The 20,465-nt window shown below is 37.2% G+C and overlaps 1 protein-coding gene across 12 annotated transcripts in view; it reads right to left on the bottom strand.

Annotated features, from left to right (window-relative positions):
- The window catches only part of aPKC (protein kinase C iota type), a 31,329-nt gene that overhangs the window by 10,218 nt on the left and 646 nt on the right, over positions 1-20,465 (bottom strand). For 2 of the 12 annotated variants that reach the window (XM_089262467.1, XM_089262463.1), the window contains exons 1-3: positions 14,463-14,955; positions 5,980-6,689; positions 3,841-4,816 (exon numbers count right to left, since the gene is read on the bottom strand). In XM_089262467.1, coding sequence (XP_089118593.1) covers positions 3,841-4,816; positions 5,980-6,453 — 1,450 coding nt within the window. In that variant the 5' untranslated portion in view covers positions 6,454-6,689; positions 14,463-14,955. Of the gene's footprint in view, positions 1-171; positions 212-2,089; positions 2,354-3,840; positions 4,817-5,979; positions 6,690-14,462; positions 14,956-19,135; positions 19,257-19,327; positions 19,688-20,465 lie in introns of those variants that run through there. The other 10 variants (XM_089262469.1, XM_089262470.1, XM_089262473.1 and 7 more) reach the window with 8 other exon arrangements.

Below are 20,465 nucleotides of genomic sequence, written 5' to 3'. Positions count from 1 at the left end.
AATACATCGAAATTGAAATTTGAACCATACTAAATGTGCTTTTCTATTATTTTGGTTCAGGGTAGTATCTAGTCGAGCACTCTCGACTAGAGTTTTCTTACTTGTTTTATTATAAATTTACTCTACATATATGTACATTTATTTATTGTATATATCTACTTTTTGTTTTACTTATAAACGGATTTTTGCCCAGCCACATTTGCCCAGTGAATTGTGTGTCTGATGTGAGTTGTTAACATGACAGAACCAACTCCATGACTGAGGCGCACAAACACTAAGCGCTCGGCTCTTATCTCCCGGAGTCGACGGCCACGCACCATGTACAAAATACAAAATACAACAACAACAAAAAGAGTCAACTACAACCGGCGAGAGCGCTGCGCTCTTTGAGTAGTTTTTCCAAGTAATTGCCTCAGTTAATTAAGTTTTCCGTACGGGCAAAGAGACAACAGAAGCAACAAACACAACGATTCCCAGTGTCTCAGTGTCTCAATTGAGCTCAATTGTTCGCAGCGCCCAAGAGTTGATGTTGATGATTATGATGATGATGATGATGATGATATTCTCTATAGCTACATCGATCCTATTCAATTGGTTCTTTCAACATTTGACTTGCCACAAGGCCACAAAATTGTGACAATCCGTACGGAGTAGAGTCCATGCCTTGCATTGACCTAGAATTCTCAGTTTCTAATGCCATATCAGCTATCTATCGACTGCCTACATTACGTACGAACGTACATATCTGGTAGGCGTTTATCTGCTACAGATACATAGAACTGTTGTTGCTGTTGTTGTTGTTGTTGCTCTGTATTGCCAGCCTTATCAGCCGCACTGTGATATAGATGACAAAATTTGTTTGGCTTGTGCTAGGTGTATGGGTGTTGTTCTATAGCCATAGCCACCGACCCAGGCACACACACTCATTGCCCTCAGATAACACTGTAAATTTATAGAGCCGATGAAAATATTGGGAAATACATATACAAAGTAGCTTACTTGCCCACTGAAGGCGCGTCGTAATGCAGCAGTTCGTTTAGTCATTGAACTAAGTGGCTGGGCAAGTGTGAAGGTCGCTTACTTATGTTAGTATGTGTGTGCGTGTGTGTGTGAGTGTGTGTGTGCCTGAGTGTGTGCAAGAAGCGAAATGCATGTGAGGAGCGCATGTGGAATTTATATGGTCGGCAGGTGCACTATATGCTGTACAAAATGCATGTGGAATGTATGTGGAACGTATTTGGTATGTATGCGAAAAACATGTATAGGATATATATAATGCATGTGTAAGGTGTGATATGTATGTGGAACGCATGTGGAACGTAGGTCGTTTATATAAATATGCCACATAAAATAAATATATGTGGAACGTATTTGGAATGTATAAGCGCATGTGGAATGTAAGTGGGCTAAAATATGCTATGTAAAATGCATTTATATTGTGTTAAATGTGTGCAATGAACGTGGAACGTATTGCTCCATATTGCCATATATATGTATGCTATATTAAAAGCATGTGGAATATATGTATATATCATGAATGTGAAACGTATTGCTCATGTAGCCATATATGTGTATGCTATATGAAAAGCATGTGGAATATATGTATATAGAATGAATGTGGAACGTATTGCTCATGTAGCCATATATGTGTATGCTATATGAAAAGCATGTGGAATATATGTATTAGCGCGCATTTGGCCTGGTAACCATGTGTAACCCATGTGGAATGTAAGCATGTGTACTGTATATGCTATATTAAATGCATCTAAAATATATGTGGAACGTATTTGCAGTGCATTTTAAACACCTAACATAGTATACAATTCCTGTGGAATAAAAATAGCACATACAATGGCAATACCAACGCATATTTCGAAACTCTGATTACTGATGTTGATTAAACAAATATACTTATAATAAAACAACAACAAAAAACATAAAACAGAAGGCAAAAGCAAAGGCCATTAGCTGCCAATGAGACTATTATTGATTCATAAATGCTTCCACACTGATCTCACACACGCGAATGTGGCATCCAAATAGAGACAGCCATTGACACTTTAAGTGGCTCCATCAGATCAATACTAACACGAGACGCCGCCGCTCATAAAGCTGGCCGTTTGGCTGCTGTAAATTTGGGCCGCCTCGCAGAAGCCGCTCCAGATGATCATCGTCTTTCAGTGCGGCAGTTCAGCGCGGGTCAGACAGCGGCGTCACAACTGTTGCCAATTAATATTAGTTGAACAACAACAAAGTAAAGTGAAACAAATTATGTACAACAAAATAAAATAGAATTTATGAATATTTTCGTTTTCTGCGGCACGCGACAGCCGTCTGAACCGCGCGAGCTTTAGCTGCGAACTGCGGCAAAGCAGCGAAACGCGGGCAAAAGAACCGAAATCAAAATGTACAACAAAAGGGGCAAAAGCAACAGCAACAAAAACCGCATAAAAGAAAACAGAATTAACAGACTCAAGAGGCTATTGAAATGTCACAAGAATCGGACAACAACGACGACGACGACGACGTGCAGAAGACTAATTGGGAGCAAGTGAGAGCGCAACGAACAAGCGCAGACGATAAGATCAGGGCTGGAAATTAGTGGTTTGGAAAGAAGTGCAAAATTCCTATTGGCATATTTCAAATAGGAAAACAACTTAATAAGAAATACTTAAAGATTCGCAAGAGATCTTATAATACTGGTTTTGCCATCTAGTTATAAATGTTGACCAAAAGTAGAAATACTTAACTTCATATATGAAGTTCATAATCAGAGCAAGGTCTATTAAGAAACTGCTCTCAATAAAATTTAATAAATTGTTTAAGATATTTGATAAATATAAAAGGTTGCTTGAAGCTCTAAAAGTGCAGATAGTTTAAGAATGTATGAATAATTAATTTGATATGTTTCTAATTAATAATAAGGTTAAATATATTAAGATAAATAAAGACATATTTTTTAAAGTGAGAGAATTTTTAAAATTAGGGCATACTCCTGACCTGATATTCCTATCAATTATAACATTGCTATATATACTAAAAATAGTATATACATATTTCTTAATATAACACATGTAAAACTATAACTTATTATTATTTTACACATGTAAAACTATGTATGTACGACCTCAAATATTTATATTTCTTAAAGAAAAAATCCATTAAAAAAATTCTTCCTTAGCTATAAATATTATATTGGGTATATATTATATATTATTATAGATTGTCCCACTACGCATTTCCTGAGCAACACACAGTATAAATAAATATACGCATTTATAATATATAACTTAAGTTAAGCTAATAATAATAATAAAGTCTATCACGAAATAAACGTGAATAAAAACGAGTTTGCAACACTCTCAATAAACGTTCGCTGCATTCAGGTTCAAGCAAATATTATTCAAATGTGTTTAACTAACTTTAAAGAGGTTTTGCTTATATTTATTTTAAATTTGTGAGCAAATAAATATTTTTTATATCGTTGTTTAAGGTTTTTCAAGTAAAGACATAAGACTTTTTTTTTAGTTTAGCTCAAATTTATAGATAACAAAAGAAAAATTAAATTAATATATTTCTGTTTATATAAACCAAAAATTTATTTGACTTCATGTATAACAAATTAAAAGTAAAATACTCGAATAATATTTAGTTAAATGTAAATCTGGCTAATAAATTATGAGTTACAACAATTTTGTATAAAATAAAATTTATTTAAAATAAAAAGTTTAATAAATATATATAAAACTTTCTGATATTTATCTCTTCTCACTTTTAATACTTGAGTGAGTAAGAGTCATAAGTTATTGAGAGAATCTTGGCTCAGACCTCAAACTATACCTGTTGCATAGGCTGGTTCGATCTCCTCCTCCGATTGCAGTTGATGCTGTGAGGGCATCTGATGCTGCTGCTGCTGCTGCTGCTGCTGTTGCGTAACGCCCATGGGAACCGTGGGAATAGGCACGGGAATAGGCAGCCGCTCGTAGTGGATGCACTCGTGATGGTATTGCTGATGATGATGGCCGTGGCCATTGTGTATGGTGCCCAGGACGCTGCTGCGTCCGCCGATGCTGCCGCCAGCGATGCTGCCGCCGGCGCCGCAGCCGTTTAGGCCGCTGCCAGCGCTGCCGCTATGATGGCCATGATGATAGTCCATTAGCATGCCGGGGCCGCCGACAGCAACAGTGGTGCCCATACCGACACCACTGCCGCCACCGCCACCACCACCGCCGCCGCCGCTGCTGCCGCCACCGGAATCATCGGTGGTGGTGGTGTTGTGGCAGCGGCTCGAGCAGCGACCCAGCGAACCGCTCCCGGTACTATGATGTCCTAGGCTGCCCATGTGTCCGGCATGGCCCATGACCAGCATGCCACCCATGATGGAGCCGCCGCAGCCCTGGCTCGAATCGGAGCCCGAATCGTGGCCGGTGCAAACGGCGCCAGCCGATCCCGGCCTGCTCAGCGTTGCATGCGGCGGCGTCACGGATGCCGTCGTCTGCATATAGTGATGCGTATATGGATGCGGATGCGGCACATCGTAATCGCCGGTATCAATGTGGCTGGCAGACATCATGCCAATGCTGCCGGTGCTGCCTGTGCCCACGCCTACTCCCACACCGCCCTGCAGGCAGCCCAACGAACCGTGGGCGCTGCCATGGTGACTGTGACTGTGATGGCTGCCATGGGCGCTACCGCTGCGACTGTGCAGCGAGACGCCTCTGGTAAGCGTATTATTGGCCGACTGTATGGAACTGACCACCGCGCCGCGGCACATGATGTCCGACAGCTGATTGGCCTGGATATCAAAGTACTTCGACTGTCGCACCCAAAAAGAGGAACAAATGTCAGTGTTGTTACGCTCGACTCCTCCGAGAGAGCTGTGCATGATTCATAACATTCGTTGCCTTGACTACCCATTCAATTTGTTGTTACATATTCCAATTACATCAACTATTTATTCACTTTACTGTTACTGCAATTGCATTGTGACCTCGAAACTTCTTGGCTCGGACATTATTTTTAAAGGGATTTAATTTGATTTTATATGGAATTAAAGCATTTGAAGAACTTTATTTGATCTGTGCTAGATCAGAAGCTAAACTAGTAGTATTTTCATTTTAAAAATTACCAAACATATATTTTTAATTTCTTCTTTTATAGTAAAACTTTCCTTCTCTTCACTTCAAAAATAGTTTGGAAATTAATTCATTAATTTTAGAACATTTTATATAACATTTATATTTTTATAAGAATTTATCTAGTCTTTTGACAGGATTCTGCTTCATAAGAAGCTAAACAAATTTATTTTGAACTAAAAATGTCCATAAATATATGTATATAATATATCATCTTCTTCGACTGTAATAGTTAAAAAAATATACTCCTTAGATCTGAGACTTTATTTATATTACTTTAATGATGTATTTGAATATTTATACATATTTTTTTTTAGAATTTCCCTCGATTTTTGTAGGAATTGAAGCTGATTTATTTTTCTACTGAAGAAGGATTCATTTGGTCTATAGCAGAAAAACGTGTATGAAATATTTTAAATTGAAAATGGCTAAAAATATATTGTAGACTTCTTGGATAGTAAAACCCTTTAGACAGACTTAATTTCAATATTAATTCAGTATTCTGACAATTTCAGAGGCAATATATATCACAACATATATTTGATTTATACAAAATATATTAAACTGAAACTTCCTTTCTATTTACTTTCAGCTTTGCTCCTTCTTTAACAAAGAAATTCTTTACTAAGAATTTCAGTTAATTATAATTATAATAAAAAAAATATATAATATCAAAATCTCTCTGCCTCTAGCAATTCCCAGTCATACGCAATTGCAGTTAATTTTCTCTACTCATTCGCATATTTATAGACTTTTTCTCAACTTGAATGGATCTCAATTTTGTGGGGCAACGCTTATTCTGTTCCCACCGTGCACAGCTCTGGTGCCCTGTTCAATGTAGTACCGTGTTCAGTACCTGCGGACTGTCCAGCTGATCCAGGGACTGTCTGCGTGCCGCGTAATCCAAGTGCGTGAGCAGCTGCTGTGCGGCCGGGCAATTCTTGTTCGAGTGCTGATGGAGATGCTGTTGCGAGGATGTGAGCAACGGCGGCGGCGGCGGCGTAATTGAGCCGCACGGCGAGCCCGGACAGGGACTGGAGCAGCGCGAGCGACACGTGGGACTGTAGCAGAGAGTGCCGCCGCCGCCGCCTTGTTGACTAGCCGAGGGGGTGCTGGGGCAGGTCTGTGACTGCTGCGACTGTTGCTGCTGCTGTTGCGGCTGTTGTTGTTGCTGCTGTTGTGGTAAACACGACGACGGCTGCTGCTCCTCCTCCTCCTCCTGCTGCACGAGATTCACAGGCAACGGCGTGCATTGCGTCAAGCGCCGTGGCGAGCGTCCACGATCCACTGTTGTGGCGGACCAATAGCCCCAAGCCATAATTCGCGTGTGTTTGTCGCTGTTGCTGCTGTGTTGTTGTTGTTGTTGTTGCTATTTCAGTTTTGTACGCGGCGCGTAGAAAGTTCGCTTCGGTTCGGTTTGTTTTGCACTTGACTTTTACTGTTGCCGCTGCTTCTGCCGCTGCTGCTGCTGCTGCTGCTTCTAGTGCTGCCGTTAGTTGCGATTAATTGCCGCAAATTTGCATAAACTGGCAATGTCAACAAGCACAACAAAGCCTGAATTACAAAGCAAGGCAAAGAGAATGAAAACTTTTGACCAAATTACACAGTGGGGCAAGAGCGACAAAAAGTGGAATTGGGCAACACATTTAATTTTATGTGTTTAAATACAGTTTTAAAGTAAAAGTTGCTACCATTTGATATGATATATAATCACAGAGATAGTTGCTCACTTTTAGAATATGTAAATTAATAAAAAATGTTAAAATAATTATAACATATATAGTAAAACTTTTAATATAACCCATAAAAAATAAAACAATCAAAAACATAAATCAAAATAAAAAAAAAAATTTTTAAATAAATTTTAATTTAAAAAATAAAATCAAATAGTAATAATAAAAAATATACATATAATATATAAATACAATAAATATAAATAATATTAAAAACAAAATAAAAAAATATAACAACAAAAAATAAATAAAACAATAAATAGTTTACACATAAATAAAATAATAAATAATTTACAAATAAATAATACTACATATTTTAGGGAATAAAATAATGAAACTTCTGCTAACGCCAATTTCATTCAACGAACAAAATATAGTCCAGCCTATAACCCATTTCTTCAATTCATTTCAATAAATAATATTTATGGAAATCAATTAAATATCCATTTGTCAACTTCTGTCCCACTGTGCTGGGCCAAGTGCAAATTGTGCGGCACATGGTAGCGCACATAACAAACGAAAGCTAGGAGAAGCGAGGAAAAAAAAGGGAAAAGAATAGAATCGGGACAAGGCCCAACTGCTGTTGCAGCTGCTGCATTTTACAGTTGAGCACAGGCCACGCCACGGGCCGCCTAAAACTATGCAATGCAAAAGTTTTCAAAGCCAAGCGACAGCTGCGCCCCCTGGCGTGCAAATTCTATAGTTTAAAGTGATTGATTAAAAACTGCAGGCAATGGGCGGTTCGGGGCGTTGCCGGCAGTGGGCGTCATGCAGAAACCACACCTAAAAGAAACTATATACACATATACATATATATAAATTGTGTAATAATGGGCAGCACAGCGCAACTACGAATGAGAAGAAGCAAAACTGTGCAAAGATGTGAAGGGAGCGCAGCGGCGTAATGCAAGCAAAACAGCTGACAACTCTGTTCAAGCGCGCACACAAACAGAAACACGAGCCGCACACATACACACACACACACATGCATACAGCAGCCAGCCATACAATCACACAGAGACGCGCACACAAGCAGCGACGCTGCGACAATCACAAACAATTGAACCCAAGTCAAACGAGCGCACAAGTTGCTGCAAATTGTCAAAGGCGTGTGAAGGCCCAAGAAGATAGAGAGAGTCGAAACGATGTAGAGCAAGAGAGCGAATCGAATTGGGAGAGACAAAGAAAGCGCGAGAGAGAGCGAGAGTGCGAGTAGCGAGAGCGCGTTCGTGTATGGCCAGGCTGCGCAAGGGAAATTTTACTCCCAGAGCGCCACGCGAAACTATGCAATATAATCCTCCCCAGTGCAGTCAAGTGTAAATAGAAAATTTCTTCAAGTGTATTGGTAGGTCACATCGAAACTACTTGACGTTGTTGTTGTCGTTGTTGTTGTCGTTGGTCTTGTAGCTTGTTGAGACAATTGAAATTAAGTACTCTACTTTCATGCATAATTCGCATGATTAACGAGGCGACCAAGGAGGCGGGCTCCCAGTGCAGCAACAGCAACAGCAGCAGCAGCAGCAGCCGCATCAGCAGCATCCACTTGAGGCAAGTGGTTTGTGTCGTGACAAGCCAGTCGATCCCCACTTTTCTGCTGATGCTGCAAGACCCCAACCAATTGGGAATATATAAAGACCCACAGCGACCGAGAGAGTTCGTCGGGCCGCCCATTGGGTGGCCGTGTGTTTTGGGTAACATCGTTTGCTAAATATAAACACACTTTCCAGGCATTGTTTGGCGAGTGCAATTGGAGCATGAATATTGGTCGGCCCCCTTGGTTGGCCTGGCTGCCCCTTGGCTGCCTGTCAGAATGAACTGACAACTGAGTTGGTTAGTTGCACAGCATTAACAACACCCACACACACAGCAGAAACCACCCAACCACCCAGCAAACAGCGACAGTTTGTGCGGTAAATCAATCAGTGGCTAACCCCAGAGATCCTTTGACGCTGCAATAAACTCGAAATGTGAATATAATTTATACGAGTGACTCTGTACAGTTCTCCATGCCGTTGACAAAACGAGGTTAATCCTCGGAATAGAAACTTTTCCAGCTTTGCCACAATTAAATCATGAAACAAAGTTTTCCGCCCACACACAAACACACACACACACACACTCACAAACAATGGAAAGTTGTGAAATTATGAATTTTTGACTATTTGCCTTTTGTCTTGACAAGGACAATATTTGATTCGTTAGCTTAAGAGTCCTTAATTATAATCTCTTAGAATTTATGGCATTTAACAAGTTATTCATTATTGTTGACAAAGCTGCGATTCAAAGTTTTCAAATTAATGATCTAATTGCACACTGAGCTAAGAATAACTTTATACAATTGTAAATAACCAAAGCGAAATCTTAATATCTATGATATTGTTGAGAAAAAGTTGGAAATGTAATTGAAGTAGTTACAAATATATGCGTAAATCTGATTATTTATGGTCTTTTATGTAACTTTAATGTAACTCTAATGAAAGCTTTAAATCATTAAATATATATATTAATAATGTTGCCCAACGACGATTTTATACCCTTTTCTAGTCTTATATTAAGCGAAAGCCTGCAGTTACTTATATAATAATATTCCACATACCAAATCAAACTTCAATAGAAGAACCAATATACCCTTTCACTTCGTGAACGAGTATTATAAACATTCTATCATACTTTTAATTATGTGAGTAGACCAATATGAAATTAAATTAAACCGCAACTACTTGAAAATACCAAAGCAAATATATATGTATATATGTATGTATATGTATAATTAATTAAAATAACACAAATAATCAATAATTTCGAATAATAAAGGCATATACGGAAAATAAGTTGAAGTACCATATTTAATATTATTGACTGAACGTTTTCTTTTTAATTAAAATAAATAATACAAAATAAAACAACATATAAATTAAAAATTAATTTTAAAATATTAAATAAAATATTTTTGTTGCCTACAAAAATCCAAAGCTTTTTTTTAAATAAATAAAAAATAAAATAATAAATTTAAATTAAATAAAACAACAGACAATTAACTATGAATAAAATTAAAAATATATAATACAAAACAAATTCATTATCTATAAAAAATTTAAAGCTCTGCGTGTGTGTTTTTTTTTTTTATTTTATTTTTAATATTGCCTAAAACCTAAAAACTCGATTCCATTTTATTTACTATTTAAGCACTTATAAAAATTATTCAACCCCAATATACCCCTTTATATGCTATTATTACAGGGTATAAGTCACACAAATAATTTAGAAACTTTTAATAACTTGAAACCATTTCCATTTGCCCCATAATACTTTGAAGCTTCCACAACAAGCTCCAACGTAGCTTTAAGGATTAGCACATTAGCAAACATTACTCATACGACACGTAATCGAAGTGGAAATTGATGTGAAGCATGTTGAGTGGATACGTAATTGCATAAATTGTCAACAAAAAACCTAACGAAACGCAATGCCTGCTAATGGCCCCAATCAATCAAAGATATAGAGATACAGACAATACCAAGCAATAGGAGGGATAATTTGCGACAGCGCCAAAACCCCTTCAGATAATAGATAGATAATTAATGCATTATGATATTCTCCGAGTCCATTATTATTGAATGGCAGTCAACGATTCAGTTCACTGATTAAATGATGGCCCGGCCAAAGTATCAATACAACGACAATAGCTGCCTGGCTAGATGCGACGATGCGACGATGCTACTTCAGCAAATTGGCAAATCAACAATGCTCAAGTGTCTGCAAACAATGGCCTTACATCACACAGAGCGGAGCGCAGTCAGCCGTTGATGTTTATCAGGACACGCCCCAGCGAAATCCACTCAAGTTCCAAGCGATAATAACGATAAATAAAACAACGCGAGAGCGCGGGGCCATCTTAAAGCCACGTTCCGTGTATTGCTCTTGTGCGTTACGTGTTCCGTTACGTTTTGGGCTATAGCGGCAGCCTCCGCTCTGACCCATAGTGTTAAGCAACAACGAAATTTGCCTGCCAATGACGTCAGAGACGGCAAGGACCGTAAATTTGTAAGTGCTTGTGCCTGGGAGCCAGCTTGGCTGGCCTGGCCTGGCCCAATGTTTGGCCATTTTGCTGGGCCACCTGCGTCCGATATTTTTGGACGCCTTCGCATAAAGCGGAAACACTTCACACTGTAAAATTTCACGCCACAAATAAGAACGAACGAACGAAAGAACTCAAGTAAGCGAGGCAAAAAGAAAAGAGCCAGAAAAACAAAAAAAAATAAAAGAAACAACACTGAAACAACATTTATCCAAAGGAGCGCATGCTGAAGCTGGCCATGCATGCAAAACGAGTCAAAATGTACGTCATGTGCATACTTAAGTAACGCTCGTGGAGGTAATTCGAAACGAGGCCGGACAGCAGGAGGAGGACGAGGAGGAGGAGGAGCAGGAGCGGGACGAGAGGTCGTTCAGGCTGTGCGGCTCTGCTGCGAGTGCTAACAATAATTTCATTAAGCCCAATGGCATCATTAAAATATGCCAAACAATCATAATGTGCCCAGTTTTGGGACTTGAGGGGAGGGCTGTTCGAGCTAAGCTAGCCCCAAAAAGTATGCAAGGGCAAAATGTAAATGTGTTGATTTGCTAGCTACAACAACAACAACAACAACAATGACGACGACGAGTTTAAATGGCAGCGCATTTGCAGGCGACAGCTTGGCCAACAAAATTTGTCGATTTTGGGCATTTGATTTGCACACACACACACACGCACAGCACACAAAGAGAAAGCAGCAAGAGAGTGAGAGAGAGGGAGAGAGAAAGGGAGAGTCTCGCTCGCATGAGAGCAAGAGCAAATGGTGCGCCCTGCAGCGTCTTGGCAACACACTGACACACATACACACACACACACAGAGAGAGAGGAGAAACATACACGTTGTGTGTGTTAGCCTGGTCAAGTATCAAGTATTTGGGCATCTTTTTTGGCCTAGACAGCTCTCGGGCTGGTAATGCAGGCAGGCGACGGCGTCATCAACGCTTGGATGAAGTGCAAATGCCTGCTAGGGTCAAGTTTGGTGTGAGAAGGCCGCTAACACACACACACAGAGAAGGAGAATGAGAAGGAGAGAGAGAGAGCGAGAGAGTGAGAGATGCTGATGTTTTCTTTCATTTTTATCAATTTTGTTGCCTTTGCCGCCTTTCAGTCTGTCTGTCTTGCATGTGTGTATGTGTATGTGTGTGTGTGTGTTTGTTTGTTTGTGTCTGCTGTGGCACAGCAGCCGAAATAACGAATCAGCGAAGCAAATGAAAATCAATGATTCGATTTTGCTGCTGCTCAAGCTGAAACTGAAGCCAACGACGACGACGACGATGAGGTGCGACGCCAACATCAACCGGATTCACAGTCGCAGCCCAGGAATTTGATTAAGTGACAAATGTAAAACATGACACATGCCTTGCGGGTAAAGCCCCAAATTGAAGGGCGACCACGCATTCTCCTCTCCTCTGCCCGCAAATCAATTCGCTGCTAACGACAATTGACGAGCTGACGACCTGACGACCTAATATCTTAAGTCGCAAATATATACATATATATATTTAAATATTTGAAGAAATTTATAAGTGAAATACAAGTGAAAGAACTTTAAAGAATTGTGTTGACACAGCGCTATATATATACATATATAAATATGTCAAGCAGCTGATGTTTTTTTTTTTTTTTATATAAGTAAAATATTCAATATCCTTATTAATAATATTATGTTATTCTTGTATAGAAATAAGAGAAATTTTTTCAATTTTAAACTTTTAATTAATTATTAATAACAATTCGAATAAATGAAATAATCTCTACATAATTAAAATAATAATAAAATTAATTAATTAAAATTAAAATTTTATTTATCATAATCAATTAATCTACACTTTATATTTATAAACAGATTAACTGTTCCTTAACTAATATATCTGCAAATCACCTTTTCATAATCAAAATAATTATTATTAATATGAATTTTCATATATTTCATATCATAAATGACTTTAAGAAATTTCATTTTTAAATACATAACAAATATATTAACAAGAAAGAAAGCTCTAGTCGAGACTGCTCGACTACGAGATCCCCTGAACCCTACAAGCAACTGATATTTCAATAATAATTAGCAAACACACACGCACACACACACACACACGCATACAAACAAACACACGCAGACACATACACATACAAATGAACACACGCATGCACACACTCACATGTACAGGCGATTGCGCTTTGGTTGCGCTGCAATGTTGGCAATAAATGAGAACTTTTTTGTTGAATAATTTAATTTCTAGACGTACGATCGTAATGAAACTTGCAGAACGTAATCGTGATGTTTAAATGTATGTGTATACCGAAGCACAAGTCTCTAGTATTTGATATACGACTTTTACAAAGATGAGGGTGAGGGGGTGGATTTAAGGGTGGGGGGTAAATTTTAACAAAAACCGAAATTGTATAAAATACATCTTTATATACATTTTAAATTTGGAGACTCTAGCTTGAAAGATGTAGGAGATATAATTATTTAAGTGATCTTCGATAAGGTTTTTTATCGATAAAAAAGTATCGGAATGAGTTATCGTTTTTTAGTGATAAACTCGATATCCGCGTGATATATACGGACATTTTAAAAAAAAGTTGAAGTCTCTAGCTCTTATATCTTCTGAGATCGACGCGTTCATACATACGGACGGACGGACGGACGGACGGACGGACGGACGGACGGACGGACAGACAGACGGACAGGGCCAAATCGACTCAGTTTGTCGCCCTGATCAAGAATATATATACTTTGTGGGGTCTGCCACGCCTCCTTCTGCCTGTTACATACTTTTAACAAAACCATTATACCCTGATTTCCCATTTTCAATGGGTTCAGGGTATAATAAAAATAATAACAAAAATATTAATAATATAAATAATAAAATTTATTTTAAATTGAGTTATTTTAAATAAATTATAATAGAATGAAAATAATAATAGTATTAATGGGAATTTCGTAAATATTTTATATTAAATCAATATCAATTAAAAAATCATAAGCATAAATATGATAAAAGTTTAATTAACTCGGCACATTCCACATAAAAACAATTTACATTAATAAACACATCAACTGCTTTCCATTAAAATTTCTGTAAATCAAACAATTTCTATTCTCTGCCAACTGAACCAACAACAACTGACTTAATTACACACTCCAATTCAACTTCGCCAAAAAATATTCCGTTTCATTCAAGCATTTGAATTATTCAAGCGATGCAAAGACCGCATAAATACAATAAAATATATTTGGATTTCGATTCGGATCAGCTCAGCATTCATACGCCCCGTTGCACACGGCAATGTGCGGGGGCGGGGCGGGGGCATCAACGGCTGCAAACTAATCGAATAGCCAAGCCGATACAGCCAACAAAAATAAAATAATACAAAAAATATATATATTTATATATATATATATTCCCTTGGGCCAATTGATTTTTTTCATTCAATTTTTTTTTTTTTTACTTCGTTTTTCTTTTTTCTCGCAGCAAGAAGTTGGAGTTTCTAAAATAGAAATTAGCAAACCCTTTAGCTTGGCTTTTCACTTGGCTCTTTGTGTTGACAATTGGCAACGTTTTAGTTAAATTCACTCAGTTTATATGTTTGTATATATGTTAATATATATTATATTATATTATGTATAATTTGTGTGTGCGTGTATGCGTTTGTGTATTGGTTTGGTATATTTGCTTTGCGCGACGACGCGACGTTAGCAACAGCAGGAAAAAAACGCGAAGCTTTTTTTGCTTTTTTCTTTATGCGGCCCGTGTTATTCTTTCCGTACGGCACTTCCAGACAGGCGAACAGTTACGGCGCGAGTGTTGCGACAGGACGACGAATGCCGACGCAGTCCAAAACTTTTGCTAGGGATATTTTCGCACACACACACACACGGATGGAGAGAAGGTCTATGTGTGTGTGTATGTGTGGGTCTGCCCGCTGTTCAATGTCAGGTGACGCAGGCAACGGCAGCAACAACAACAGCAATAACAGCACCGGACGCCTTTTAAAGTTCTGCTCCTGCACTTGCGCTCAATTTCACTTCCTTTGAAACTTTGGCTGCCGCCCGCCTAGTAAAAGCCAAACGCCGGCGCAGCATTGCCAGCCATTGAGCGCACTCAAAAGCTTAGCTGGCAATGCTGCCAGCCTGCCAGCCAGCCAGCCAGCCAGCCAGCGCTCAGCTGTTTTTTCCTTTTTGTGTTATTTCACAGTCACCGCTATTGACAAGGGAAATTTTCTCTCTTAGCTATCTCGCTCTGACGTGAGGGCATCTTGTATATCGACCTTATGTGTTTCAAAGCTTGTACGCCTGGATAAAGTTTGTTGCGCGCGTGTGTGTGTGTGTGTATGTGTGTGCATGTGGGCAGCGTTGCCATATTGCAGGCGCATAAATTATAACGACAGGCATTGAGATAAAGCGAAAAGCGACTGAGAGAGAGAGAGAGAGAGAGCGCCCGTGTACCAGAGAGGGCAGACGCTTCATTGTTAGCCGGAGATGAAACCGGAAGGTAGAATACAAAACACAAGGCAACCAAAACAACGACTTATAAAAACGCTAGCCTCACACACACACACACATGGCCATTTACTAATCAACACACAGCAGCAACAGCAACAACAACAACTGTAGCAATAACAATAACTACAAAAACAAACATGCAAAGGTAGCAAAACATCAACAGTCGCGTCGTGTAATGCTTTTAAGGCGCTTGCATGAGTTTGTACATGTATGTATATGCATGTACATGTGTATGCCACTGTGCGTGTGTGTTTGTAGTAGTAGTAGTAGCATAATATGTTGGCACACAGACTGGAGCCGGAGAGAAAACCGCAGAGAAAATGCTTTTAATACATTTTAAGCCGCATTTTTTCACACGTGGCTACAAAACAACAACAACCTCAACAACAACAACTACAACAAATCCTGGAAATATACATAGATAGAAATATGTAGAGGACAACCAGGAAGCCGGAATGCTGTTTCTGCTGCTAAAAAAAAAGCACCTAAAACATTTCAAACTTTGTTGAGTGTTTCGCGGTGGCGAAATTATATCTGCTAGTTTTTTGTTTCCTCCTTTTCTTTCTTTATGCCTGAGCTGAACTCAGTTTTTTGCCATTTGCAGCAACCCAAAAAGAGAATATAGAGAAAAAACGACCACAAAGCAAACACCGGCCGTAATAGCACGATAAACTTTCGAAACATGAATTAGAATTTGAGCATACCAAACGGTATCTCTATAAACCCCAACTTCTATTCATAAATCAAATATAGATAACGGTTAAGTGATAAGCAAACATTGAACTTTTCGGCTAGAAAAACTAAAAACTATATAAGTTGAGCATAATTAGAGAAGTACAGTTTGTACTCGGTATGAACGATATTTTATAAGATTTTAATTTAACTTGTATGTTATATAATAAAATGTTATATAAACAAATTCATGAAAAATTCAAAGTTTTTTGTTTTAGAGATAATAGTTTTAAAATAGGCTTACTTTTATATTATATTACTTTAATATATATATTTTTTATCTCTATATTCTTTTTTAGGAATAAATAAATTTTCCATTTAATTTAAAAAAAAAAAAAATACAATAATTTTAGTTTTAGTACCCCAATATATATTTTTATTATAATTCCTATATTTTATTATGTATTTTTATAATAAAATAAAAGAGGAACATTTTATTTTTTTAATAATTAAAAATTTGCTTTATTAATTTTAACTTTTGATAAATAGAAATTCGTCTATGAAATTCTAAAGCTTCTATAAAAAGAGATGCCTTCTAACAACGAAATTTTAAATTAAAATGTATTAAGAGTTAAGGAGCCCTTTTTGCTAATTGCAAGAACCAAAAAAAAAAGTTAAAAGCAAAAGAAATAAAAAAAAAAAAAAAACTGTAAGCCTGTAAAATGTTAATTTGGTAGCAAAAACATAATAAAATTCTGGTGTTGTCTCATTTTGTTGTTGTTTGTTTGCTTGTTTGTTGTTGTACGTGTTTTACAGTTATTTATTGTTGTTGTCGAAACATTTTGTTTTTGTCATTAGGCAAATTTCGAATGGGGCGAAAGCCAAAAACTTTTTGCGGCAAGGATAATTAAGCGCCGACAGTTAACTAAGCAGATGGAGTGCCTGAGTGTGTGTGTGTGTGTGTGTGAGTGTGTGTATGCTTTGAGGCGTGCTTGCACTGCCTAAGCAGCTCGAGTAAGCCGCAGAAAAATTGAATTTTTGAAAACGCAGCTAACCGAGCTGCCAGCAAACAATTTAATTATAATGAATTATAAACGAAGCCGGCAGCAGCAAATCGGGTCAAAGGGCAGATATGATGAGAGCAACAAAACAGCAACAACAACCGGAAAAGAAAAAAAAAACATTTAAGAACAGCAGCGAAAAGACAAGTGAGATACGAGCGAAAGCAGAGTTTACCTAAAGGAGCAAAGACGAGCTAAAACATTTAGCCAGCAGCCAAACGACTGTGTGTGTGTGTGTGTGTGTGTCTATAGTGTATTTGCCTGCACAAGTTAATTAATATTTTATGTTATTAACATGGCCGACTGCTGTTTGAATTTGCGCATGCTGTCGGCCCACAGGGAGCTGCGGGCGTAAGCCAAAAGGCAATGCCAGCCACGGTTTATTGAGCTAATAAAGCAACGAGCAGCAGCAGCAGCAGCATATTGTTTAACCAGGCTAAAACTGTGCACAAAATTGCGGTTAAATTGTGCTACATATACCTAAAGGCCCAGCAGGCCAAGCGACCTATTTCAACAGGCGCCAATGAGCGCCAGCGTTGGTAATGAAATTTCTGAAATTTAAAACAAAATTATAGAAAACTTTTGCATAGTTTTCGCTTAAGCCAAACAAACACAAAGCATGTGTGTGTGTGTGTGTGTTATTTACTCGCCCCAAACTAACAACATCCTTTTGGCAACATAAAACAAATCCCTTTTTAGCTATGCACACATGTACCTAAGCCACAATTCAAAGAATTGTTGTGGCCAAAAACATGCTCGTTCTATAAATTTACTGCTTAATTAACGGTTTTTGTTTACTTTACTACGGGTGGAACTAGTCCAAGAAACTATTTTGAGTTGATAAATGGAAATTCTTGTATTCGTATTAGACTTTAAGATTTATTTATATTTTCAAACTTGCTTAACTTATTTTATTTTAGAGGTAGAGCTGTGAAAAAGTTTCAAATATCTTATATATGTATAAGTCCTCATTGAAGAAATAATAGAAATGATATTGTACTATAAATATTATTATATATAATATTGTAAAATTAAGAAATATTTTTTAATTGAAATCTATATATGAAAACTACTTAACTAACTTAAATTTTTATATGAGCATTTTAACTAGAGATATGTAAGATCTGTTAATACTTTAACTAATTCTTAAAACATCCACTATATTTTTGTGTTTTATAAATTATATAAGTTATTGATATATATAATATTATATAATATTTAACTATTATTTGTATTATATTACAATATATACATATTCTATAAATTATAAGAACTTTTCATAATTTCAAATTAAACAAGTTTTTTTTTACTTTCGTAAAGCTTTTGCTAGAATAAGAGAAAAACTCAATTTATGAACAGTTGGGGCCTAAAGACAGACTGCGCAAGGCATAAAACCAACTGGCAAAGTTCAACTTAACTTGGCGAAATGCATTTAGCCAACACTTGGAACGCATTAACAAACAAGCATTTCAAATATAATTTACAAATATATGCAAAATTTGCAAGGCAAAATAAACAAGCAAACACTCTGTAAAGGCAGAGTCTCATCATATAAATGAAATATATATATACACTGCTATATTAGTTTCATTCAAGAAATCATAATAATCATAAGAACCAGCATTTATACTTGAATTACTTCAATAAAGAAATTATATGTTATGTGAATAATGTTAAGGCTTGAATATACATAATGTTAATTTTAAAAATATATATCTGGTCTTTACAACGATATTCCCTAAGAATCGAAATATTTCTTATGTTTTATGACATTCAAGAATAAACCACACGGGTGACACATAAATTTTCGCATTGTGTCTTCAATGTTACGTGGAATTATAAACATCTTATCTTATTAAGCGAATAATGTGCTTACAGTATAATAAATATACATATATGTATATATTGATATACATATATACGATAAGCAAAACTGTTTCACTTACCATGTATAACTAGCTGGGAATCGTAATTCATCTCGTATAATCGTATGGCTTCATTCAGTTCCATGTCCGTTGATATGGTGCACGGGTCATTCTCCTCATCGACCCACTTGATGGTAAAAGGCTATAATAGACAGCAAAACACAATTACAATGACATCAACATATAGATGAATACGAATATAATCTCAATCACCTGATCGATGGGAAAGCGACAAATATTGCGTATCTCATAGCATAGATCCTCGTAGGTAATGTTCTTGTCTATGGTCGTTATGATCACTTGACCATTGTAGGCAGTCTTCACTGTAATGGCATTTGGGGAAGCGCCCAGCAATGAAGCCGCATTGTTCAAGCTGCCAGACCCACTGCCATCGTTTAAAATTTGCGAGGGCATTTTCTGCATTGGGACGGAAACGTACAGAACGACAATTGAGACGGAGGCGTGAACTTATTGTCCGTAAAATTTATTGAGCGCTTCTTTCAATATATAGATATATTTATTATCCTTAAAGTTGTAGTCAAAAAACGAGCACAGAAATCACAGTTAACGAAACTGCAAGCATATAGAATTATAAATAAAATTATAACAAAAAATATTTAAAAGAAAAAGAAAATAATTATATTATACGCAATATCAATAAATAAATTTGATTTTATCTTGTATGTTAACATATTAATATTATCTTTTTTGTTATGAGATGTCAGGCTTAACATTATAAATAAATTTGTTAGAATGTCTATTTTTTTAATTATGTAATTTGAAAAATATAATATTTAAAATTTTAGTTTAACTTCGAGTACTTTAACAGATTCCATGTTATATTTAACAGCGCTGTTATGCAGTGCTTCAACAGTGCTTGACTTAACAGCGTTTTTTCAATCTCTTTTCCCTCCAGTCCGCTGCAGATGCATAAGACAGGCACACACATACACAGCCACCAGAGCACATGAACACACGCGCGCGTTAAAGCTTACGATGAAACGCTTTTCATCTATTGCTCTCGTTCAGAGCTTTTTTAATTCAAATCTCATTTTAGGATGCGCCACGCAGCTGTCAAATTTGACTTTTGAACCGCACCGGTTCAAGCTGCCGACAGCATAAACAAGATGCCACAGGTGTCTGCCTGTTGTTGTTTCTGTTGCTTGCGCCGTAAGTACATACATATGTATATTTTTTGTGTGCTGCCAACTAACATTGCAATGCCATGATTCATAGCATCAACTGTTAAAAGGCGTTACGCCCACTTCTCAGAGAAACGCAAAAGAATGGAAAATAATAAAGAAAATTAGAACACAACACTAGCAGCAACAATGTTAAGAATACTTATTGC

The sequence above is a fragment of the Drosophila navojoa genome, chromosome 5 (genome assembly GCF_054131105.1).
Source record: "Drosophila navojoa isolate 15081-1374.11 chromosome 5, UAZ_NAV_1.0, whole genome shotgun sequence".
NCBI classification, from domain to species: domain Eukaryota; kingdom Metazoa; phylum Arthropoda; class Insecta; order Diptera; family Drosophilidae; genus Drosophila; species Drosophila navojoa.
This window is presented reverse-complemented; position numbering and strand designations above follow the sequence as displayed.